At 37.6% G+C, this 27,746-nt stretch overlaps 1 protein-coding gene across 1 annotated transcript in view; it reads right to left on the bottom strand.

Annotated features, from left to right (window-relative positions):
* Positions 1 to 27,039, bottom strand: part of LOC121370464 (signal transducer and activator of transcription 5B-like) — a 48,815-nt gene extending 21,776 nt beyond the window's left edge. Inside the window, exons 1-11 of the mRNA XM_041495718.1 lie at positions 26,888 to 27,039; positions 24,680 to 24,826; positions 22,188 to 22,344; positions 20,288 to 20,374; positions 13,743 to 13,841; positions 11,106 to 11,187; positions 9,964 to 10,100; positions 7,802 to 7,947; positions 3,447 to 3,608; positions 1,489 to 1,623; positions 149 to 284 (exon numbers count right to left, since the gene is read on the bottom strand). Coding sequence (XP_041351652.1) covers positions 149 to 284; positions 1,489 to 1,623; positions 3,447 to 3,608; positions 7,802 to 7,947; positions 9,964 to 10,100; positions 11,106 to 11,187; positions 13,743 to 13,841; positions 20,288 to 20,374; positions 22,188 to 22,344; positions 24,680 to 24,810 — 1,272 coding nt within the window. The 5' untranslated portion in view covers positions 24,811 to 24,826; positions 26,888 to 27,039. The remainder of the gene's footprint in view (positions 1 to 148; positions 285 to 1,488; positions 1,624 to 3,446; positions 3,609 to 7,801; positions 7,948 to 9,963; positions 10,101 to 11,105; positions 11,188 to 13,742; positions 13,842 to 20,287; positions 20,375 to 22,187; positions 22,345 to 24,679; positions 24,827 to 26,887) is intronic.
* Between the last annotated feature and the right edge of the window lie 707 nt (positions 27,040 to 27,746).

Here is a 27,746-nt window from a genome sequence, read left to right as displayed (position 1 = left end):
GGTTGGAATGGGAAATAACTCAATGGGCCCACCGATGGGGATCGATTCCAAACGAACCGTGCATAAAGTGAGTGCTTTACCACTGGGCTACGTCCCACCCCTACTACAGTAAGATTAAATGGGTATGTAATATAAAGCGATGACTCACCATATTTCTAAACATGATCCCGAGTTTCCGGGACTCGGATTCGTAATCCATCGTACCGTTGTTGTTGAGAATTTCACCGCTAGTTTCGTTCTTCACTTTGACGTTGTTGCCCAGAAGTTCTTGAGCTTGCTTCTCACTACAAGTCACAACACACAGTGTCACGGAAAGGAGAGGAATTTCTCCCATCCCCAGCCATGCAAGACAGACCCATTCCATTGAATTTAACATGGGGAGTATTATGGCGTTGGGAATATATGACATCATATCAATGCGAGTTGGTTAGTTTTAGATCGATATTTTGTTATTAAAACCTTGATTATAAAAGCTATCTTAAAATTGTTTATTTGTAGTGTTAAATTATATTTAACACATGAAACAGATGCGGCAAGTATGATAGTGTAGTTTATTTATGATAAAATGGTCAAATAAAAACATTACTTGTTCAGCCATCTTTGTCTGTTCGTGTAAAATAATGGTTTATTTATCGAATGGATGGAAGAAAAAGACTCCATCATATGTGGTCATGTGGCATAGAAAAAGTACACTCTAGGTGGACATTTCGACCCTGAGTCTCGGCAAGCTTTGTCCTGGGTCGAACTTTCCACCACCTCGGGTGTAGTTTTTCTAACCCACATGACCATATATGATGGGAGTCTTTTAACCTTGTTATAGTGTTTCTACACATTGTTTATCAGCGACCATTAGAAAGAAGAATTCTGCTAAATTAAATGTTTCGCCTACCATAAACATATTCGTTAAACAAAATAAACATTATGTTTTCTGTTGGGATGAAAAACAATCCTCCTGAATCCTCCATTACAATTTGTCTCACTATTCCCCCCCCCCAATGGAAATCAATGATTTCTAAAATAATCGCTCGCGGCCGGTTAGGATACAGCTTAACGTACCCGATTACGGTAGCTTTCACTGTGGGTGTAACATACCTCATTATGGTAGCTTTCACTGTGGGTGTAACATACCTCATTATGGTAGCTTTCACTGTGGGCGTAACATACCTCATTATGGTAGCTTTCACTGTGGGCGTAACATACCTCATTATGGTAGCTTTCACTGTGGGCGTAACATACCTCATTATGGTAGCTTTCACTGTGGACGTAACATACCTCATTATGGTAGCTTTCACTGTGGGCGTAACATACCTCATTATGGTAGCTTTCACTGTGGGCGTAACATACCTCATTATGGTAGCTTTCACTGTGGACGTAACATACCTCATTATGGTAGCTTTCACTGTGGTCGTAACATACCTGATTATGGTAGCTTTCACTGTGGGCGTAACATACCTGATTATGGTAGCTTTCACTGTGAGCGTAACATACCTGATTATGGTAGCTCTCACTGTGGGCGGGGTCATGTGAACGTTCAACTTTCCTCCAACCAAAAGACGTATGGCGGCACTAAATCGGGAATCCTTTTTCAGAACTTGCGGAGGTTGATTGCTGACTATGAATGTACTGATCAAGACAAAATATAGTCAACAAAATAAATTATGGGCCGGTATACTTTTGTTAATTCTTATGTAGCTTTCAGTGTCATATTAGCTTTCATTTTAGGAATGTTTTTATCACAGATGTAACATACCTCATTAAAGCTTTCACTGTGGGCGTAACATACCTCATTCTATGGTAGCTTTCACTGTGGGCGTAACATACCTCATTATGGTAGCTTTCACTGTGGGTGTAACATTGCTTTCACTGTGGACGTAACATACCTGATACATACCCCCCTTACTGTGGACACATACCCCCCTCCTTTAATCAGGGGTAAACCTCATGTTCCCTAACCTGGTGACAAGCGTGGACAGTAGACAGGTGATAACCCCCACCTTAGACACACATACCCTCCTCTTTCAATCAGGTAAAATGTTCCCTTCACCTGGTGACAATGGTGGACAGTAGACTGTGGTGATAACATACCCCCCCCCCCCCTGTGGGTTACACACATCCCCCACTCCTTTAATCAGGTAAAATGTTCCCTAACCTGGTGACAAGCGTGGACAGTATGAGCTTTCAGGTGATAACCCCCACCTTAGACACACACCCTCCTCTTTAATCAGTGTAACATGTTATGGTAGCCCTCACCCTGGTGACAAGGGTGGACAGTAGACAGGTGATACCCCCCCCCATACCTTACACAACATACCCCCTGTGGGCATCCTTTAATCAGGTAAAATGTTCCCTAACCTGGTGACAAGTGTGGACAGTAGACAGGTGATAACCCCAACCCTATACTTTTGACACATTCCCCCTCCTTTAATCAGGTAAAATGTTCCCTCACCTGGTGACAATGGTGGACAGTAGACAGGTGATACCCCCCCCCCCCCCCCCTTACACACATCCCCCCTCCTTTAATCAGGTAAAATGTTCCCTAACCTGGTGACAAGCGTGGACAGTAGACAGGTGATAACCCCCACCTTAGACACACACCCTCCTCTTTAATCAGGTAAAATGTTCCCTCACCTGGTGACAATGGTGGACAGTAGACAGGTGATACCCCCCCTTACACACATCCCCCCTCCTTTAATCAGGTAAAATGTTCCCTCACCTGGTGACAAGGGTGGACAGCAAACAGGTGATACCCCCCCCCTACACACATCCCCCCTCCTTTAATCAGGTAAAATGTTCCCTAACCTGGTGACAAGCGTGGACAGTAGACAGGTGATAACTCCCACCTTAGACACACACCCTCCTCTTTAATCAGGTAAAATGTTTCCTCACCTGGTGACAAGGGTGGACAGCAAACAGGTGATAACCCCCACCTTAGACACACACCCTCCTCTTTAATCAGGTAAAATGTTCCCTAACCTGGTGACAAGGGTGGACAGTAGACAGGTGATAACCCCCACCTTAGACACACACCCTCCTCTTTAATCAGGTAAAATGCTCCCTCACCTGGTGACAAGGGTGGACAGCAAACAGGTGATACCCCCCCCTTACACACACCCTCCTCCCTAATCCTTCACCTGGTGACAAGGTGGACAAAACAGGTGATAACCCCACCTAACACTGGTTAATCAGGTAAGCAAGTGGACAGTAGACAGGTGATAACTCCCACCTTAGACACACACCCTCCTCTTTAATCAGGTAAAATGCTCCCTCACCTGGTGACAAGGGTGGACAGCAAACAGGTGATAACCCCCCCCCCCTTACACACATCCCCCCTCCTTTAATCAGGTAAAATGTTCCCTAACCTGGTGACAAGCGTGGACAGTAGACAGGTGATAACCCCCACCTTAGACACACACCCTCCTCTTTAATCAGGTAAAATGCTTCCTCACCTGGTGACAAGGGTGGACAGCAAACAGGTGACTCTCTCTCCTAGTCCAGGTAAAACGTTCTCCTGTCCCGCAGGTAGTTCTATCGGCAGCTGGGCTTCCAACTGTCGGCACCGCTGAATCTGTTGTCGATTCGACCAGTTCAAGTCTGCCAAATCCTCACACCTGTAGAAAAGAAAAACAAGCATTCTAAGAAAGTCTGCTAATACATGTCCCCTACTGGGTCCAATTTTTTTTTCGGTGTCTCCTAAAAATGGGTAAATCGCCACGCAAGTCAAACTTGAACTGTAACAGTACATGGTAAAGCTATGCACAAAATGCCAGTGCAGTATCTTGAGGCATTCCGAAAAGAAAAGAAAAGAAAAAAAAGAGTCAGGAATTCTAATTTTCTTATCTCCCATGCTCAAAGGCTATAGCTCTGTCATAAATGGGTAAATCGCCACGCAAGTCAAACTTGAACTGTAACAGTACATGGTAAAGCTATGCACAAAATGCCAGTTCAGTATCTTGAAGCATGAAATAAATGTCTGGAAAATTAAATGTGGGACAGATGGACATACAGACAGAAGGACATACAGACAGAAGGATGGAGACGAAACCTGTATTTCCCTTCATTTGGACACATAGGGGACTAAAAAAAAACCCACCTTAAAATCAGCACCAACATCATGGGTATAGTCACTAAGACATTTGACTTGAGGCTGGTAGGTATTGAGTTCATATCCTGGTACCGGTGTAACAGCCCAAAATATACCCCTCGCCAAACTTTACCTGGGGATAAAGTGGGCTAGCCTGTTTTATACCCCTAACCCTCATTTTTTATTACTAACCAAAATAAATTACAAAATAAATAAATAAATAATAATAAACGCTTTAAAAGAAAAGCAAATATATTCTGGGCTAGCCTGTTTTATACCCTGGGGTATATCCTGGGCTAGTCCAGTTTATACCCCAGGTATAGTTTGGCTGGGGGTATATTGTGGACTATTACACCAGCTCCCACCCAGAGTGAGTTTTAACAGTTCCATGGATAAGAGTACGGTCTCTACTCAGACTTCTCTTTCCACAAATGCTTAACCATTAACCCACTGTCCTGAACAGACAGCCCATGTAGCTGAGGTGTGTGCCCAGAACAGCGTGCTTGAACATTAATAGGATTACAGTTTAAACCCATCTATATCAGTTCCAGCTTAGCTAAAATGGTAACAACAATAACACAAATAAAAGGGACATTGTTAAAGGGACAGACCCTAGTTTCAATCCATGAAAATTAACACTACATTTAGTTAATCTACAAACCCGTAACACATTTGGATAAAATTACAATTGAGTGAAACACGAGTCTGTGACTTTGAAATGGTGAAATACCCTCTGAAAATAGACTAAAACTCGACTCCATAACTGTTACTTCTCAGACACACGTGCGTTTTTAAAAATATGAGAAATGCATTTTGTGATAGTAAAAACACCAGGATGACCAAAAACACTTTGAATGTACGGAAATGGATAATCTAAACAATATACTCTAAGTAAAGTATGATTTCAGTTATCAAAAATGGCTCTAATAGTCTACAATATGCCTTAGAGTTTAAAAACTAGGGTATGTCCCTTTAATGTCAAAATAATTGGAATTTTGGTTATATTTTCAAGTTGAAAGGTCCATATTTTGTAGTAACCTGTACATGGGTAACTGGACCATATGCTTGCTTTATTAGCCTAGCAGTCATTCATAATGGGGTAAATATTTTTCTTATTTCCCCAGTGAGAAATATTCTGCATTGGTGTAACATACAGTCTAATAGGACGATTTGACGCTTACAAACCAATGACTTTGTCGGTACTAAATATGACATCATCACGATTTGACAAACAAAAAAGGAGTTTGCGTTTATGGCTTTCTGTTTGAAATAAAGTGTTATTTTAATGCAATTCATTGAAGATTTTTTAACAGAAGTGTGGTTTTTTAAAATTATCTGTGAACATGATTAACATAAAAAGTTACAGCAATACTCAGTGTAAAGTTTTTATACAGAGGTACGTGTACATGTATGTGGAAAATAATGACTTTTACAAACAAAATAGCAGGGGAAATAAATAGAATAACAAACTCAATACCATTTATTATCAAATTTATGTCCCTCGTGTAATAATTTTCATTTGTCACTTGCTAAAGCTCGTGACAAGTGAAAATGATTTCACTCTGGACATAGCTGGTAACTCATTTTATTATCCTCTATATAATGCCCGAGTATTCTAACCAATGACCATACAGTCTCCCTGCCCCAGAACCACTCACTGGCTATGTCAGAGGCTGGATCCGTGGTAGGCGTGTCTGAACCTTAAAGGATATGGGCACGTTAATAGAGTTCCCAATCCCAACCATCCAGTCTCACTTCTACACAGCAGGGCTTGAACTTAACGCAGGCACTGACAGCCACTGCCGGAGCTGTGATATGAATTGCCATAGCTCAAGGGCTTTAATAATGGCATTTTTTTTTTTTTTACTGCTGGATAAAAGTTACTGCCATTGGTTTAACGACTTTTAATGAGTTTTAACGACTCAATGGGTAGGTGTAAGACCACTACACCTTCTTCTCTCTCACTTACAATTAACAACCATTAACCACTAACAACTAACCGAATGTCCTGGACAGACAGCCCAGAAAGCTGTGGTGTGTGTGCCCAGGACAGCAAGCTTGAACCTTAATTAGATACAAGCATGACAATAAGTTGAAATGAAATACCGTATATCTTCGCCTGTAAGTCGATCTCGGCTATAAGTCGAGTCCCTAATTTCAAGCCCTGAAAACGTATTTTTTTATTGACCCGTTTATAAGTCGACCCATGAAAAACTACTTATAAATATTGAAATATTTCTTATTTTCAGCACATGAGAACAATAATATTTGAACAAAAGAAAATTATTTTACAAACTTCGGTTTTCACGTTTTGTACATCGCAATATGATCAGACTATTCCAATCAAACTATCATTATTACATAGCATCAAAACGAAATATTCCCTTAGTAGAGAGTGAAAGCTGTTTGACTGTTACTGTATAGTACTGTACAGATGGTTTTGTGCACAGACAACAACTTTATTTATAAACACTGACAACAGATCACTACGATAAAACTGAAAGTATCACGTTTTGCCGCCATATTAATACATGTAAGGAGGATAACTCTGGAAAGTACACTGGTTTTTGTACCAAATGATGTGTGTCCCTATTGCTCTAGATAAGTGAACTGCAGAGATCAGTCTATTTTAAGGGAAAGCTTAGTAATATTCATGAAGTTAATCACCGCCAAAACATTGTTTGAACAACCATTAATGCCAGTGACCAGATTTCAAAATAAACTCAGGCAACAGGTAGTTAGTATTGTTTACATTTTTACTATTAGTTATGACTGTTAATTTAACTAAGTGGACTGTTGTCTTGGCATGTGAGTGAGATCGTACGCCTTTTCGCATAACCAAAACCGTTCTAATGCCAAAAAAAATAGGTTATAAAAAATAAATGTGTCAAATTAACATATTTGAGTATAAATACATGGCATACTTCAACAATAAAACTTGTAAAATAATCCCCAAAACAGTAATATTTTTTGGTGAAATTTTTTTACCCTCTTATAAGTCGACCCCCCAAGTTATAAAATAATTTTTGGGTGAAAAAAATTCGACTTATAGGCGAAGATATACGGTACTGTTAAAGCCAACAGTCAAACGGATAATTTTTGGTGTTTAATTTTGTGCAACCCATACAATTCTTTTAAATGTCCACAGCAAAAAACATACTGTGTGAAAAAAAGTTTTTTAATACTGTTGTGCCACAAATTACAAATTTAACAACATCACTGATTGTTGAGGACAATTGCATGGAATGTTGTGTTTATTTGTTGTGAAAAAAAAAATAGTTTCAAATGGTTGTAGACAGGTTAAGAATTGGCATAGGAGAGCATCTTGCTTACAGCAAAAACCTTTCCAAATTGCCAAATGTAAGAAATGCTTAAAGTCATGGACCCTAGTTTTAACATGTAAAAAAGGACACACTGAGGTTTAATCTACAAAAGTTACAAGTGTGAAACATGAGTCTGTGACGTTGAAACAGGGAAATATAACTAAAAATAGACTAAAATGTGATTACATAACCGTTAATTCTAAGTTGCATGTTCATTTTTAAAAATATAAAAAAAGAAACACTAGGATGACCAAAAACACTTTCAGATAAAAGTATGATTTCTGTTATCAAAAAACGGCTTTAATAGTGAAAAATATGCCTTTGTGTTTAAAAACTAGGGTCTGTCACTTTAAGATTTCAAGACCTGACACCGATTCAAGGTCCGTTTAACACTAACCATTTCTGCAACTGATCAAGATTTTCTTCAAATTTTTCACCAACATGTTGCTGCCTACGCTTCCACTGAATCAGTTCATCATCCAAGACATTCTTCTGTATGCTATCTATTTGGTTTACGGTGTCGCTATACTTCTTGGCTATTAGCTGAAAAATAAATAAATATTTCCATTTTATGGCTAAACCCATTAAAAACAATTCAGTGCTGCAGCTATTAAAATGTGTGTGTGTGTGGGGGGGGGGGGGGGGGGGAGGAAGAGGTGTTTATAGCGAAAATGGAGATATCCAAGTTAATCAATCTAATTAAAATTAGCTCCACTATTACATGTGGATCTAAAGACAGCCAGTTGGAGCTCATGTCCACCAATCAAAACCTTACTTGCAGAATCCTGCCAGTGATTTAAAAATAATTTGAAAACATTCCGAATTATCCTGAGGGTATACGACATGTTTCGTGTGAATTATGAATGCCTTAAGACATGTTTTATTTTATAAAATAAATAATTTGTAATGTAAAACTGAAGACTGATTTAGTTTTTTTAAATTTTATAAATAAATAAATAATTTTTTAGGTAAAACTGAAGACTGATAACCCACCCTGAACGTATTGGTATGGTTCGCCTTACTGCGGCCACTAAAATAGACTCGCCCGATATTTTCAGAATTTGTATGCTCCCAAATAACGTTATAAAAGGCGAAGTGTGATTGGTCAATATTTAAATTATTATTTACAGACGAAATGTTACCTGGACATTGGGGACTACGCAGTGTTGTTAGTTTTAAATCACTGGCAGGATTCTGCAAGTAAGGTTTTGATTGGTGGACATGAGCTCCAACTGGCTGTCTTTACATCCACATGTAATAGTGGAGCTAATTTTAATTAGATTGCAAGTTAATTGCTTGTTTGATATACTGTGCAAGGTAAATCTCCAGTTATATGGTCAATATAAACCAGTAGTATATACATGAAGTTTTAATTAATTGAAACAAAAAATATAGCTTTTACTGGTTTTTCACAAAATGACATTTCGTGGACTTACTAAGGTTTGTAAAACCACTCTTCAGTGATGACTTACTAAGGTTTGTAAAACCACTCTTCAGTGATGACTTATTAAGGTTTGTAAAACCACTCTTCAGTGATGACTTACTAAGGTTTGTAAAACCACTCTTCAGTGATGACTTGCTCCTTAAAGAACTCTTATTTTCAAATTGCCGTAGGGAACAAATTGTAGAAAGAAAAAAAATCTTTTTTCAAGAATCCTTAACTTGAACTCTTCACTAATGGCATTTTCCCCCTCTATATAGAGGTCAGATCAAATGAAAAGAAATCTTAAATTTGAGTCGAGTAAACACATATTTTTTGTCAAAGACTAAAACACCGTACAATCTTACAATTCCCAAATGGAGTAATTCCTGGGCTTTCTATGCAAGGTTAAGTTTGTCGAGACTAAAGTAGCGGACGATCTTACGATTCTTAGCCGGAGTAATTCCTGGGCTTTCTGTGCCAGGTTAAGTTTGTCCAGACTATAAAACAGCGAACAATCTTACAATTCCCAACCGGAGTAATTCCTGGGCTTTCTATGCAAGGTTAAGTTTGTCCAGACTAAAACAGCGGACAATCTTATGATTCTCAACCGGAGTAATTCCTGGGCTTTCTGTGCCAAGTTAAGTTTGTCGACATTAAAACAGCGGACATCTTACAATTCTCAACCGGAGTAATTCCTGGGCTTTCTGTGCCAGGTTAAGTTTGTCGACATTAAAACAGCAGACAATCTTATGATTCTCAACAGGTGTAATTCCTGGGCTTTCTGTGCTAGGTTAAGTTTGTCAACGTTAAAACAGCGGACAATCTTACAATTCTCAACCAGAGTAATTCCTGGGCTTTCTGTGCCAGGTTACGTTTGTCCAGACTAAAACAACGGACAATCTTACGATTCTTAGCTGGAGTAATTCCTGGGCTTTCTGTGCCAGGTTAAGTTTGTCCAGACTAAAGCAGCGGACAATCTTACGATTCTTAGCCGGAGTAATTCCTGGGCTTTCTGTGCCAGGTTAAGTTTGTCGACATTAAAACAGTGGACAATCTTACAATTCTCAACCAGAGTAATTCCTGGGCTTTCTGTGCCAGGTTAAGTTTGTCCAGACTAAAACAGTGGACAATCTTACGATTCTTAGCTGGAGTAATTCCTGGGCTTTCTGTGCCAAGTTTGTCTCGACCTCCTCCTTCTGCTTCTTTAACGCCTCCTCACGTTTCTGTAACTCGACCGTTCTCTCTACTTGCAACTGTATCTGTTTTAGGAAGTCTGAAACAGAGATATTAAGCAATTATTCGAGAATGATCAGTTCGTTCGCGCAAATCTAATTTTGAATAATCTCTTTTTCATTTGTGCTTTGAATTAAGGACGCCATTTCTTTTTGTGTAGCCGATAAATGGGTTACGCAAAAGCAAAACACATTTATTTTTGCGTAATCAAAAAATGGATTAGGCACATTTTCAAATCTTAGAGGCCTGTATGGTACAGTGATGGTGTTTTATGGAGTAAAATAAATTAATATAATGACAGAGGTTGGAGGCAAATATATTTTTTGTTTTTTGCTCGATAAAACAACATATGCCAAAATTGTTTTATTTCTTCAATCATTTATTAATAAAACATAAAATACACCAACTAGACCTATTTACAGCAGTCGGGAACTGCAATGTAATATAGTAAGAACAAGTATAATTGATAATTGCACTATGACGTCATACACAAAACACGAATTTGGCGAATGCCAGAGCTAGCCTCGACTATTCTGTGCAGGCTTTCTGTCAGAGGGTAAAACAGGTATTGCACCATACCCAAATGTTTTGCAGATATTGGTTTTTTAAAGTTAACCTTTTGACTGTTTATTATTACTGTAGATTTTCTTAACCCTAACCCGAAACCTAACCCAGGGCTCGAAAACTCGCCAAAAAATATGGTGGCTCAAAATATAATGGATGTTTGCAAATTAAGGTAAGTGAAACACGAACCACGAGCAAGATTTTAATGTAATATATGCAATACAAATATTAATAGTGACTCATATGTTATAGTTCTAAAGAAGATCGCTCAAATAATATTATTTGGGCGAATAACACCTTTATTTTTTTAACAGGCCGTTTTGAGCCCTGCTAACCCATTTTCTTTCTGGGGGACAGCAGGTGCATGCAGCACACACATTGTAAATATTCAATCCCATAGCACCATACCCAACATTTTCTTTCTGGCAGAAACCCTGCTGTGGTGTTTGTATGTGTAGGACTGATTTGAAAAACAACTTACTGCCAAGTTTAGTACTTTCCTGGTACTGAATTATAAAGGACTCCTGCTTGGACTGCAGAATACGGAGTTCATTGTCTGTATCCTGTGAAAAAAACAATATCATAGGATCAAAATTATAGGATATTAAAAGGACATTCCTGAGTTTGCTGCAATTTTTAAGATGTTATCGACTAACAGAGACTTTTTAATGATTGTAATTACATATCAAACATATTTTTCTGCATAAAATATTAGGGGCTGTATATTAAACATGTTTCTGAACGTTCTAATATTTCATTTTAGGTTAAATTTCATTTTATTTCCTAAAATAATCTTTTTTCATATGTACAAAATTATTTAAAGACAAAATCCAGTTTGGGCTTCTTATTAATATTAAGATGACCAGAAACACATTGAATATACAGACACTGATATTCTAAACAAGAAAATATAGTTAATATGTAAGTTTAATCGTACAAATATTTTATTAGTCAGAAACATCTTACAATGCAGCAAACTCAGGAATATCCCTTTAAACACAATCATGTTTATGTCCTAAGTAAAATAATTTTCAGCTGTCACGAGCAATAGCACAAGGGACATGTAAACATGATACAAAATGGTGGCAAGTTTACTATTCTATTTATTACCCACAATCAATTATAATTTAAATCACTCGACGTCTTCTTCTCCTTATTAACCTGCAAGGTTGTAGTGCACCAATCCATGACGTGATCGTATTATGTCGAAGTGTTACGTCCCACTTGACGTTCTAGTGGGACATAACACTGATATGTACCGAGATATATTTTACCATGTGGGTAATAATATATATTATTACCCATATGGTTACAAATATCTTGGTACATATCAAAGTGATACGTCCCACTAGAATGCCAAGTGAGACGTAACACTTTTGACGTCACACGATGACGTCATCGATTAACGCACTACAACCTTACAGGGACGTCAACCAACTGAGATGAGTGATATAAATTAAGATCTATTATGGGTACTAAATAGGATATTAAACTCGCTACCATTTTGTATCATGTAAATGTTCCTAGTGAAATAATGTTCAATTGTCATGAGCTCATTTAATATCCTATAAATATTACAGTATGACTAAAAGGAAAAGAGCAATCAATAATATAATATATAAGGCCTTTTTTTTTAAACAGTTTTTACTCTCCTCAAACTAGTCTAAAGATTACATACAACCATTAATTACTCCATACAGTTCCATACAATTTCTATGGATTATTTAAATACTACAGAAGTCAACCTACTTGTAATCATCAAAAAATTATTTCAAAAAGCATATCAGAATTTTGTAGTATTTTTTTATGAGGAACTATTTCCTAAAGCAGACTATATTAAGCTGCTACAGCAAGTAACGACACGACAAGTGGTGTGGTGCCTGTGAAATGAGTGATGGCTCTCTTAAATGATGTCAAACATAATGGTACATGATAAGGAAGGAAGTGTTTTATTTAACGATGCATATAAACATTTTATTTACGGTTATATGGCGTCGGACATATGATTAAGGACCACACAGATATTGAGAGAGGAAACCCGCTGTCACCACTTCATGGGCTACTCTTTTCGATTAGCAGTAAGGGATCTTTTATATGCACCATCCCACAGACAGGATAGTACATACCACGGCCTTTGTACATCCCACCCCGGTAAATGATAATGTGTGTTTTGTTTTACAACACCACTAGAGCACACTGATTTGTTAATCATCGACTATTGGATGTCCAACATTTGACAATTTTTTACATACATGTATAGTCTTAGAGAGGAAACCCACTATATTTTTTACATTAGTATCCAGGGATCTTTTATATGTACCATCCCAAAGACAGGACAACACATACCACAGCCTTTGGTATACCAGTTGTGGGGCACTGGTTTAAATGAAACAATACACCAATGTCAGTCAGGGCTCACACTGGAACAAATTTTGTTTTCAGATATGTAGAGTATTTCCTTGAAAATTATTAAAATGTAAATAATTTAACCTTCGGACTACTGCAGGCCCGATGTTGACATACTGTACACTGTATACAGTGCATTCCCCACTTCATACTTCCCACTATTTTGCACACGACACTCACTGGAAACAATTATATAACAGGAAACAAAAAACAACTCAATTTCATGTATCTTTAGTTTTTCATTTTTCAATGGCAAATACCTTGGAATTTTGAGTTGAAAAAGTTTTTGGCAAGTATTTTCACTTGATAACAATGGCAGCACGTCATGGTCATTTTCAGAGATCGATAGCTGATTGTGACAGCTAATTTGATAATAAATTTGATCATTTCACCAACAATGAAAATCACCAAATATTGGGATATGAATCATAGTTAAAAAAAAATTAAACATTCGGGTCAGAAAACTACTATTATCGGGAATAATGGACATATATACTGGACTGCTGGCAACCCACTCACTGTAGTTTTTGTCAAAAATTAATCCAGTAGTCTAAAGGTTAAGGAACATCTTATTAGCCAAAGACTAAATGTTGTAGCTACTTTGTATAAAAATTAGCTATTGACAGGATGAACCCTGCTCAGTGTAAAAAAAAAAAAAGCTTCCTAAATTCGACCCTATTTTTCTTAGATTCGCTTCATTTTGCCTACTAACCAGAGTATTGTTCTTTAAAACTTCAAGTGCTTGAGTGATTTCCTCCCCTCTGGTATCAGGCACCAACCCATTCATTTGGACTTCTTGTACAGTTTGTGGCTACAGAAAAAATACAACAAACAAAACATGATCAACATATTAATTAATGTGTATGATACTTTATCAGGTCTAGGCTGAAGCCCATAAAATATTAGCAATTTAGCGAATTTGCTAAGAAAATCTGTCGACTAATTCAAGTTTCATTTAGCCAAATAGCAAAAATGTAGGTACATGTACATCTATAAATGACAGATGATTTTTTAATTAGCTTTTTGGCGACTTAGTAATAAAATATATTTGCCAAATCAGGCATCAAACTAAGCATTGTGTCTGGTAATCCGGAAGTAAATTTATCTAGTGGGTGCTTGCTGAAATTGCTTGCAATTGCACAAGTGCACACAAACTTCGGTGCAATTTTGTACGAGAAAACGAAACGCGGAAGTAAATGTATCTAGTGGACACAAATATCGATGCAATTCCTTATGAGAAAATGAAACGCGGAAGTCTGGAATGCATTGCCTGGTTTACGTTCAGGAACGAAACTACCATTTGTTGAATTTTTTGTCGAGAACGAAACACCATTCGAGACTTTTCTTACATGTGGTAACCTCCCGGTAACCTGAAGGACTGTTCCTGACTTATTTCGATGCCTGCAAATTCAACTTTAATTTGCATTTGGTGATATGGTGAGGGACACCTTAAACCCTGATTTATCCTGTGATCACTGTATACATTATAGCAAGACAAGAAGAAGAAAGGAAATGTTTTATTTAACGACACACTCAACACATTTTATTTACGGTTACATGGCATCAGACATGGTTAAGGACCACACAGATATTGAGAGAAGGAAGGAAGGAAATGTTTTATTTAGCGATGCACTCAACACATTTTATTTTACAGTTATATGGCATCGAACATATGGTTAAGGACCACACAGATATTGAGAGAGGAAACCCGCTGTCGCCACTTCATGGGCTACTCTTTTCGATTAGCAGCATGGGAACTTTTATATGCACCATCCCACAGACAGAGTAGTACATACCACAGCCTTTGATATACAAGTCGTGGTGCACTGGCTGGAATGAGAAATAGCCCAATGGGCCCACTGACGGGGATCAATCCTAGACCGACCGCACATCGAGCGAGCACTTTACCACTGAGCTACGTCCCACCCCTAGTAAGACATAATGTCTAAATTAAAAAAATATATATTCGGACAGTAACCAGAAATACAGATCAACTTGTTTATTTTAGACTAGATTTTCAAATGCTGTACATTATGAAATTAACGCAAGCAAGATATTAATGTTGTGTTGAGGTTGTGTTTTTTTTTTTTTTTTTTTAATATTTACAATTCAGCCAAAATGGTTAAATGTTTTGGACAAGTGATAAAAGTGTCATGGAATTCTAAAATATGGGTAATTATCATAAAAGTTCTATCAAATTCCATCCCATATCACTCCCACACTCTAATTACACTGCACAAGCACAAACTTTGATACCACTGCATATGCATCAACCAAATAAGCCTCAGAAAGCTGTTAAACTTAAGGGTGACATAAATGTTTACAAAGCATCTTGAAAAAGGCAAATTGTAAAACAAACTTGAAAGCATAAAAAACACAGTGGTTCTGGCTACAAACAAATGTTCACCAGAAATTTGTATAAATGCTTCACTGACAATCTGTTATGCTGTTATTCCCTCAATTGTATGACGGATATGGTCTGCCATACATTCCGTGTTTGTGACGTTTACATAATGACAATTGGGATGGATTTTGATGGTGTTAAAAAAAGTACAAATATTCACATCCTGATGTGAAGTTTACAGGGCTCCAACTTAACGATGGCACCGACGACAATTGCCATCGTTGAGATATAAATTGTCGTAGGTAGAGAGCATTATCTGATTACAAAATAGTATTAATGATGCATTTCGAAAATCTCATAAGGTTTTAACAATATTCATAGATATTGAAAAAGCTTTTGATATGGTATGGCATCAAGGTCTACTAAATAAACTACAGAGTAACGGTATTAAAGGTAATATATTTAATTTTATCAACAATTTCATCCATAATAGATCAATCTCAGTTAGAGTGAACGGTCACTATTCAGGTAGAACCGAAATAATTAATGGCATATCACAAGGTTCGGTCCTCTCTCCAACCTTATTCAACATTTTTATTAATGACATAACTAAAGCACTTAATGCTAAAGGAAAAACAAAAAAGACCACGCCATTAAACACAGCACTATTTGCCGATGATTGCGCCATCTGGCGCACAGGCAACACAACCACTAATTTATTTCACCTAATGCAAGCTGATATGAATAGACTTAACAAATGGGCCCTAGACTGAGGCATTAAACTATCAGAAACTAAAACTGTCTATATGCTTTTTAATAAAGTCAATAAATCAGATAATCACCAACTTAAATCAGGTGATAAAATAATTCCAAGAGTAAAAATTTTTAAATTTCTAGGTGTAACTTTGGACTCAAAACTAACCTTTAGTGACCATATCAATGACATAGTCAGGAACTCAAAAAATACTCTAAACTTGTTAAAAGCCATCTCAGGTACCAGTTGGGGAGCACAAACAGAGGCAATCCTTATGGTTTACAAAGCATGCATACTCTCCAGAATCGATTATGGAGCCCAAGCCTACAGTTGCGCCGCCCCCAAACTGTTACATAAATTAGATGTTATTCAAAACCAAGCTCTTAGAATCATAGCTAAAGTTCCATCAAATACCAGCGGACAGAGCTTAGAAGTTGAGTTTAACATTATGCCACTAAAATATCGTCGCAATCTTCAACATCTTAATTATCATCTAAAAATCCACTCTCTTAAACTAGATCACCCAGTTCAGGAACTCACTCCTATCATAGCTAAACCAGGACTAGTATTCAAAACCAATCAAAATCTTAATGATTCTTTCGCCACTAAAGCTAGTAAAATAGAAATAGAAGTAGGTATAGATAACACGCCAGTGGCACTATACCATATCAATCAGCCAGTCGAGTGCCACACACCATATCTAACTAAACAAGCTACGGATTCAACTCCATTTCCACCATTTAAGAAAATCCTGTTCGAAGCCGCAGCCAACGAAAATTACCCTGAGCACATCCATATCTTAACGGATGGCTAAAAAAATCCAGATAACGGTAGGGTTGGCTTCGCAGTAGTTGAAGAAAAAATATCTAAACACTCTAAATTAGTTACATACGCCAGGCTGTCAGATAACCTATCGGTCTATACAGCAGAACTGACAGCCATATATGAAGCCCTAATCTGGATTAAAACTAAACAATACTCTAAAATTGTTATTTTTTCAGATAGTCTTAGCTCTATCCAATCACTTCAAACTAATAAATCTACCAGGCCAGATATCCTCGCGGCCATCCACAATAAACTTCATGAACTAAACCAGCTTAATTTAATAGTAGTATTCGAATGGGTCCCAGCTCACGTACGTATAATTGGCAATGAAATAGCTGATTATGGAGCCAAAACTGCATTTTCAATCACTAGCAAAATTACAGCACTACCTTTAGGAATATCAGAACTAATGTCAAAAGCAAGAAAACACTACATTAATCAATGGCAGGCCAACTGGGACCTAACAACCAATACATGGCACTATAACATCAAACCACTAGTCAACTCTATCCGACCTAAACACAAACACTTATGTGGATAAAATAATTACTAAATTGTGCATAGGTAAATCTTCGCAGCTCAACAGCTGCTCTTTCACCAATAAAAACCCTGACTGTGAGTGTGGCACCCGGGAAGACATGACACACTATCTCCTGGATTGCACGCTACACAACAGCCAGAGAAAACTAATGATAGAATCAATAACCGAAGCCAACCACAATAAACCAATAACACCTAACTTTTTACTTAACCCTGATAAATATCTAAAACATAAAACCTTCAAAGCAGAATATCAATTCGTCCAGACCACCTTGCCAGCGTTTGGTCGACGTGGACCACCAACCCGACTGATCGCAGGCAGGATGGTAAACCGTAGCACACCCATCGGGCTCCTGACAGTCATAAAGTTAAAAACTAAAATGAGAAAATGATCGCAACCACCCGCCTGTACGTCTCCCGGAGGGAAGAGCGACCTTCTGCACTCGACCGACATGCACTCCAATCCGGGGGACCAACGATCTATAATTAAGATAAGTAATTAATACGCTGCTTAACTCGTGACAACCGTGACTCCCTGGATGGAACATCCACCCTACGCACTCGAACAGATCCATGTATTCCAACTCGGGGGGAGAACGGTGAAACGACAAAAGTAAAAGCATATACTCAACCAAATTAGCTGGCATAAATTTAGCAATATAAATTAACAATTACTCAAAACTACCCGCCTGTACATCCCTTGGATGGAAGAGTGACCTTAAGCACTCGACCAGGCACTCCAACCTGGGGATTAACGGCGGGACGGTAGCGAGTGATTAATAACCACTAGATATGCCAATGCCATCCAGACCTAACCACGATAACCATATTATTCTACTGTAAATATGTTCATGTTCTGAAGCTCGTGATTGACAACTGGCATACATGATACACCACCCGCTAACGACACATTATTATTATTTTTTTTTTTCCCCCCGTTTTTTTTCTCTTTTTCTTTCTTTCTCACTAAGACAGGATCGAAGTCGCAGTAACCCAGTTGGCTAATTAACCAGCCAATCAACATCGTTAGATAATCAACCAAGATAGGACACCACTAATTATCGCCTATTTTTTGCAGCACTCTCATTGGTCCAATCCAGCTAATCACGGATCAAGAACCCCACTACACCTAACTGTAAATAAACTGCACAAATTTGTCTTTGCACCCGCACCATGTTTTTTTTTTTTTTTTTATTACTGATGCATTCCATCCTAGCTAACTAAGGTAAGTCAACTAGGGTTCCAGAAGCAAAGACATGCAGGAAAACTGATACCCAACTATCCAGATAGCCTGAAGACAAACCAAGTAAGCCTACTAAAATGCTATATTTCGGGGGCGGGAATCAAAATTCTTCAAACTAAGTACCTAGATCGGTGCATATATGTATACAATTGCTACTTGCCACCGTTAGTTTCATTTTATTGCATTGGTAATAAAGTTTGGTAATAAAGTTAAGTATGCCAAGCACTAGGCTTTTAAACCAATACCTACACTATAAGGGTTTAACCCTTCAAATTAGATAGCTAGGCTAGTTTAACTCCCCCTCCGTCATTGTATTCAATGCTATACAAGGACGGAGGGGGATGGGTGGTCATGAATGACCGTTGAACTCACTAGAATAGGGACTTAAGACAATAGGTACAACCGTAACACAAAACTAGGATTCACACACAGACTACACGCTCACTGCATCAGTACACAGGGTGCATTGACTAATGATAACAATGCACCCGCCCCCATTTAATGGCCCAGCACGTACTCTAATAAGGAACCGGACAAAAGAATACCGTTCCGAGTACACAATTGCAATGCACCCGGGGGAAGCTGAACAAAAGAATATCGGCCTCCCCCACCCAAACCCCCAATACTTGCTGCTGGTAATAACTTGGTACTTGGTGATGCCTCGACCAGAAGCGGTCAGGCCCTTATAAGGGCCCTATTGGCAACCTAGGGAGACACCACAGCATCGTAAAGGTCTAAAATTAACGAGCTACTCTCGATTCACTAATATCAAAACCTATATTAGCTCGGCCATTTACCTTTCGACCGACCGTTCCAAATTGCGCCAAATTCCCTCAATCAAAATTGCGCACCCTTTTCTCTTTGGCACTTAACTGCTCCATTCAAATTCCATAGCACCACCACCACCCCCACCCGCCTGCTACCGATTTGATCGGGCTGCTGGTGCTCCCTTGCACCTGCCAGCGCAGGCGGTCCCTCCTCTCCCCTCCCCCCACCTTTCTTGTCATGGACGGAGGAGCCGGCCAAGGCCGGCTCTTGCGCCCACGACAGGCGTGCGCTACAACAGCTTGTTCTGAATGTGCACGTAAAACCCTATGACATGACATGAGCATTATCGATGGCACTTTTGTGCTGTCGGTAAAACTCAACAGTGGCAAAATATATACACCGGGTGTACGTAATCTGCCAATATTTAACATTTTCACATTTGAAATATGTTTACATACATCAAAATAACCTTTCAGTCCTATTTATTTTCTGCAAATGTCACTTTAAATAAATAATTGCCATAGGCAGGCTCTAAATTGCCATCTGTGGGCTGCTTCACCCATGACAATTCTTAAAAAAAAATGCTGTGGGAGACAAATTTTTAAGTTCGAGCCCTGAGTTTACATTCGTTGACAACAAAGTTAAATAATTACAAACTGTTATTTTACAAGGTAAACAATGATGTCGTTATATTGTTATATATCTGATTGTTGGATATTAAGCATGCGCAATAGCACTTTGCTGTTAATGGGATGGAATTCGATAGGTCTAAGATGTATGTACCTCTTGTGTCTGTAACAAGCTAGCTTCAGTATCCAGAAGTTGTCTGACGGTCTTGATAAATGCAAATGGGTTGTTTCCATAAAACTGCTGTAAGAACAAAACAAAACTAATTAGAACTGTAAACCTCCATACATGTATATATATTTATGTATGTATATATAAGTATCACATTTTAACAGGTGTCCAAACCACACCTTTATTCCTTTGGTATTCTCCTCCCCCTTCCTAAAACTGGGTTCTTACACAAACAATTTCCAGGACATGAAATCTACAATCATTGAATGTTTTTATAACAAATTGTTGTCTGAATTTAGACAGGTTATGGTGACAACAAAGTAAAGATGCAAAAAAAACATAAACCACCAAATTCTTTGACTAAATTTCCAGGACACAATACAATTTAATGCTTTTTCCAGAACATTCCAGGACTGGATTTTAAAATCACAAACTTCAAGGACATTCCCGTATTTCCAGGACGTGTAAGAACCCTGTAAAAGCATCCATCAATGATGTTGATTTTGTAAAAAATATTTCATCAACATTTTCTGTTTATTTAAAATGATATACAAAAATGTACCAGTATTAAACCCAAATAACACTAGCATTTGATTTACAAGACTCGTGAAAATTATTAACCATTGGAAGCTACATGTATTTCTTCTCTTTGCAGCCCTCAAAATTCAATTCAAATTAGTACAGTTAAAAGTTTGTTTTGTTTAAAGACACCACTAGAGCACATTGATACCAAGTGCGCCGGCAGAAGGAAAAAAGAATAAATCTTTAGTTTTAAAGAAACTGTTCTAAGTTTATTACCATTGTAACATAATAGCGACTAGTACTGTATGTCTTTTTTTTTTTATAACTAAAAAAAAAGAAGAAATTTTCCTGTTTGGAAACCATTAGTACACGATCACATTAGATATGTGGAAACTGATGTTAGAAACAAGAAGATGTATTTAATGTAATGTTAGTCGCTAAAAAGGCTCTGTTAGTCGAAAACATCTTACAGTTAAAGTTTGTTTTGTTTAACAACACCACTAGAGCACATTGATTTATTAATCATCGGCTATTGGATGTCAAACATTTGGTAATTTTTACACATAGTCTTAGAGAGGAAACCCGCTACATTTTTCCATCAGTAGCAAGGGATCTTTTATATGCACTATCCTACAGATAGGATAGCACATACCACAGGCTTTGATATACCAGTTGTGGAGCACTGACTGGAACAAGAAATAATCCAATGGGCCCACCAATGGCAATTGACCCCCGACTGCCAATCAAACAAGGGCTTTACCAATGGGCTTGTCCTGCCTTAATTTAGTACAGATAAAAAATCAAATACCCAACAACTCTTGCAATTGCCTTGGGACTATATTCAGTTTTTTTTCAATGGCATGTTTTTTTGCTGTGGTCATTTTCTTAATCAATGCAGGGGTTGCCCAATAATGCAGCGCTTCTAGATTATGGTAGTCCCACTTCCATGGCTAGTGATATTCAATGTTGGGCTAGTAAATAACTATTATTGCCGTACCCAACGGCTAGTGAATTTTTTGTTTGTTAAATGTTGCAGTTAAGATTTTGTAAATATGAATATCCTGCCCCCACCCCAACCCCACCAATGTTAGTTTTTTAAATCTTTATCTCCCTCTTTAGGTGACATATTTGATTATTACTATTATTTAGTAAAATTGTATTAACTTGAAGTAAAGTAGGTCTAGCGACTTTTTAATCGTGGCTAGTACATTTTTTAAATCGCTAGTGGATTTTATAAACATTCTAGAAGCCTTGTAATGATATAAAACAAATGTTGTTAAAGAATACAATTTTGCAACAACTTTTTTTGCAGCACTGCTGACTGTTGTGGTGAGTTTCAACGACTGTCTGAGTGAATTCTTACTGTGAAGTTGCTTTCCGCTTCCTGCAGTTCTATTCGTATGAAGAAGAAATGGTCCTCGTGAAATTCCACGCACTTCTCCTTGAGCTGGACGAGAAGCTGGTTCAACAGCTGCAGCGCGATGTCGTGGTGCTCCGGCTGGTCCTCGTTCAAGTCCTTCCTGCAGAGGCAGTCAATAACAATTAAACTTTGTTTCTGTTTAGTGACACCACAAGAGCACATTGATTAATTAATCATGGGCTAATGAATGTCAAAACATTTGGTAATTTTGACATACAGTCTTAAAGAGGAAACTTTAGCAGCAATTAATGGATCTTTTATATGCACTTTCACAGACAGGAAAGCACATACCACAGCTTTTGATATACCACATACCCCCAGCTTTTGAATATCCACGTTCAGTTAAATGCTCCCCTGCAGAGTAATTCAATCAAAGTTAAACTTTGTATCTGTTAATGACACCATGCCCTTGGATTTCACTGAAACAATTATTTCTGGTACCATATCAGTAAAATCACGCTACCGAAATTTCGTTTCGTATGACTATCGTTCAAGTCCTTCCTGCAGAAGCAGTCAATAGTTTGTTTTGTTTCCCATGATTATTATATATCGAGTATGACTATCGTTCAAGTCCTTCCTGCAGAAGCATTCAATAGTTAGTTTTGTTTAACACCACCACTGGAGCACATTGATTAATTAATCATCGGCTATTGGATGTCAAATCTGCTACATTTCTTGCATTTTTAGCAAGGGATCTTTTTTTATGCACCATGTCAAAGACAGGATAGCACATACAACGACCTTTAATATACCAGTCGTGGTGCACTGGCTACATCGATAAATAGTCCAATGGGCCAACCGATGGGGAATAATTCAATAGAATCATTAAATGAACCAATCAATTACTGCGATGGGTGTGGGTGTGGGGTCAACTCCCCAGTCTCAAGGAATGATCTGACCCTGCTAACACCAGTTGCCTGTTTAGACACACACAGTGAAATTCCTTTATACGCACCTGTGTGAAATCCCTTTATACGCACCTGTGTGAAATCCCTTTATACGCACCTGTGTGAAATCCCTTTATATGCACCTGTGTGAAATTCCTTTTTTTTGGAGGGCTTGAATTTTCATTGTTTTGTTAAAAAAAAAAAAAAAAAAAAAAAAACCTCACATTTTGTTAGGTGCTTAAATTCCAGAGAATTTTTTTTCTTCAAATTTTTATTATAACAACAATTATTAATTGATTGAAAACTACTGTTTTAACATTTTAGAATCGTGCAGCAATGTCCAAAACTTGCAATTCATACTGCACCAATGAACAGTTAGTTAAAGAGTTATATACCAAAGAACTATAATATTTAACTACAGTTAGTATTATATACAGTTAGATACAGTTACAGATATTTATTTAAACAATCAAAAGACTAGGCAATCGCCCATTATCCATTGAAGTTCTCAGTGACCAGTTAAAGTACTTAATTATCTATCCCAGATTTAATAAACAATAAAGTGCAATTATTGAGTTGGATCCCAAAACCTTACTTTAAAGTAAATTTAATTGAATAATCTATTAATTTGGATGAACCACAAAGGAAGCCAACGGCAGTCACCCATTTACCTCTCAGTGCTGTCCAAGATCTAAACAAAATATTCAATAATTGCGAAGTTTAGCTTGATCAGCTGATAGCTGTCAAAATTTGGATCCAACTATTTACAACTGATTTATACCCCAACATTGACGTCACTGGTCTTTTTTTAATCTCTAGTATGACGTCAAATATAATCTCAAGAAAAACACAATAGGGTTTAATAATAAACAACGGATACACAAATCAACGAGTATCTGAGCATGTATTCCTAATATCAATGTTAATTATTATTCATAACATTAATTAAAACAATAACATTGTTTTCGCAGGTTAAGCGAAAACACCACGTTTCCGGTCTATTAACCAATAGTGCTTTACAGCAAACCGGAAATAGTTTGTCTTGTGCATTTCCACTCGCAAAGCAGACGACGTTATCGAGAAATACTTAAGTTTTTTTATGAAATAACTCCAATACTAATATTCAGTTAAGTATTTACTGAACAATAATGACATACCATTTAATCTCGAACATTGGTCCGTCTATCTACACGTTAATTACATCAAATCATAGAAGAAATAAAAAAAGGTAAACATCAAGTTTAGACACAGCTGACCACACTGAAACATTGAAATTTAATTTTAAAGGATAATGCTCATTGAAACAAGGGTGCTGCTCCATTTTCCCCCCACTTATTTTTTTCCTCTCCTCTCTATATTTCTACAACTGCACCCAGTTTCATTTCTACCAACACTGCTATTTCAAAAGGAACACTTTATTTTCGGGGGGGGGGGGGGGGGGGGGGTTGAAGGGGAGATCATGCAGCCGCACCCTCCCTTTATTTTCACCTAGCGAGATCATTGATAAATTTTAAATTCGAGCCCTGTGACTGTCAACACCTGACTTACCATGGCTGGTCTTCAATCCACTGAGCAAAGAAATGTCGGACTTCAATGGGAAAAGATGCCTCACTGTATAATTTCTTTACTTGAGCTATAACCTGGGAGTTCAACTGCTGGATCGCCGACCACTGTGACATACTGATGATGTTGCTACTAAAAGGTGATAAAAAAAAGAGAGAGAAAAAAAGAAGTTAAATACATAAAAAGTTTGTTTGTTTTGTTTAACGTCACCACTAGAGCACATTGATTTGTTAATAATCGGCTATTGGATGTCAAATGATTTGGTAATTTTGACACATAGTCTTAATTAGAGAGGAAACCCGCTACATTCATCCATTAATAGTAAGGGGTCTTTTATATACACCATCCCACAGACAGGATAGAACATATCACGGCCTTTGATATACCAGTCATAGTGCACTGGCTGGAACAAGAAATAGCCCAGTGGGCCCACCAACAGGGATCGATCCCAAACCGAATGCCCTTTACCACTGGGCTGTGGGTTTTTTTTTTCGCCACCTCCCCCTCGCCACCCCGCGCACACGCCTGCTTTGTCATATGTAAATAGACCGGTTTTTTTAAAAGCCCAGTTCATTATAACTGATTAAGCCGTGTTCTCATCATGCCATTTGTCGCACCGACTTGTCGCATGTGATTTGTCGGTGTGACTAACCACATATGTAACCAACACGTTAGTTTGCATGAAATTTTATTTGGTTTCAAATGAAACAAGAGTTCACACTCCACCACACCAATGATTATTCCTGCTAACTGGGAGCAGCCATTTGGTTTCGTTTTTGTGACGACCGGTGGGATAGCTTGGGGCGAAGTGACATCAGCTCCTGACCATCTCCTGTATGTACAGTGTAAACAAAAGCAGTAATTTTCGACAAGGTGCTTCTCTTTGATCAACCTGACTTGTAAAACAGCATAAATGACGTAATAATAGAATAAACTATTTAACTAAATATATTTCAAGATGCATTAACGGAACAAAATGGGGTTATAGTATTTTTCTCTGTTAAATAATCCAAAGGGAAAATGTACACTATTAGGCCTATTGATATGCTATGTTGGAGCAAAAACGACACCCCACGATGCCCAAGTGACAATTTTCTTTTCTTTGGGACTACGTAATTGGTCAGTTCTGTGGTTTTAGATGGAAAAGTCTACTTAATCAATAATTTTACAAAACTATTTACAGTAATAAACCATATTCATTACCATTTTAGGGGCGACAGGTAATATTCCACAATACCGGTATGTATTTTTGTGTCTAGACAGCGTCAATTAATTGGCTCGTCTGGATACCAACCAAATACGTCATACCTGCCAGTCAGGAATCACAGGTAGAAGCAACTTACAGCATAGACCAATTAATTAAGAAAACACTACGTGTATTATTTCAGTACGTAGGTTAATGCATGAACAAAACATTGTTAATTATTTCGACTTGTTGTGTAGGCACTTTGACAATGGTATTTTATTTTGTATTGAAAACTAATATATATAGTACTGGATATACTTATTGCTGTTTCTTTAGTTCTAAGGCTCATTCCTGACGTTATGCGTTAAGTATTACGTAACCACCAGCTCGCTCACTGAGATGGTACAAAATGGCTGCGCCCGTTATATATAATAGCCGTCACATTTAACCATTTTATTAATTAACTATACGATTATACTTGTTGATATTAAGCAATAATGTTCATTATATATCGTTGAATATGCATACCAGACCAAATGCCTTAATTGTCCCTTCCTTTAAGGCTTAAAATGAATTCTTTTACGTCATTTTCCACTGACATTAAACAAAATATTTACAGTCTTGGGGTATCTTGGGGTATCTTGGTGGTGTTTTGTGGTGTCTTGGTGGTGTTTGTGGTATCTTGGGGGTGTCTTGGGGGTAAATAGTCGGACCCGCTTAGGGGAAGTTAGACCCTGTGACGGTCAGTGTCACGGCATAGCAATCAGACTACCAAAACAAGTGTGTCCAGCCCTTCTCCAAGAAAATGAAACGATGTTGTTAAGTATTTAAAAATACATTTTTACTTTAAATAAAAAAAACAAACAAAAAAACACCACTATTTCTTGTGAACTATCATGGTAGATGAGTCCAAAACGCAATTTAATATGGCCATTCTCAATATCATATTCATGATATTGATAATTGACACTTTATAACACGCTAAGCAGTTCTGTACAAAATCTCACCTGCCTGTAGATATGAACAGTAATCACAAATCAAAACAAATGAACTGTTACAGTGTGAGAGATAGCTAATGATTGCTCAAAACGCTTCCAAGTGTGTGTTCGACATATCTTCCTACTTCCAAGAAATCATTTTTCCAAGAAAAAGTCCCATTTTCTATATTTAGAATATATATTTATTAGTGAGCGTTTTTGTAATTGGTCAATTGTAGAAAATACCCTTTACGAAGAGCCAATCATCTGACGTTTTACTGACTGGAAATTCTTTGTCGTTGTCGAGTATTATCGGCTCTTTCCGTCATATTGTAGGATACATCGGTCGTAGTTGAAGCTAGGTCCCTAGCCCAATCCTGTCCAAAACATTTCGACCCCAAATTCCAGACTGAACAGCTGATGAATGAATGGATAGATGAATCAATGGATGAATTAATTAATGAATTTTTTTATGAATGGATCAAAGGATGAATGAATAAAATATAAAATAAATATTTTAAAATGCTTTCATCATGGAGCGCCCTTCTATTAATTGTTTTTTTTTTTTTTTTTTTATCGTAGTATTTTGTTTCTGGTTTGGCTTCTTCTCTTCTTTTCTGAGGTGGGGGAATGGATATTTATTTATTTATTTGAAATCAAGAAATCTTGATATCAAAGTGTAGTCTGAGTGTTCTATCTCTGACCTTATAGACGGAAGTGAAAAGCTAAAGTTTAGTTTGTTTAACGACACCACGCGAGCACATTGATTAATCATCGGCTATTGGATGTCAAACATCTGGTACTTCTGACTCGTAGTCATCAGAGGAAACCTAATACATTTTCCCTAATGAAGCAATGGATCTTTTGTAATATGCACTTACCACGGCCT

Source organism: Gigantopelta aegis, chromosome 1, assembly GCF_016097555.1.
Source record: "Gigantopelta aegis isolate Gae_Host chromosome 1, Gae_host_genome, whole genome shotgun sequence".
Taxonomy (NCBI): Eukaryota; Metazoa; Mollusca; class Gastropoda; order Neomphalida; family Peltospiridae; genus Gigantopelta; species Gigantopelta aegis.
Note: the sequence above shows the minus strand (reverse complement) of the source record. Positions and strands in the feature narration are given on the sequence as shown.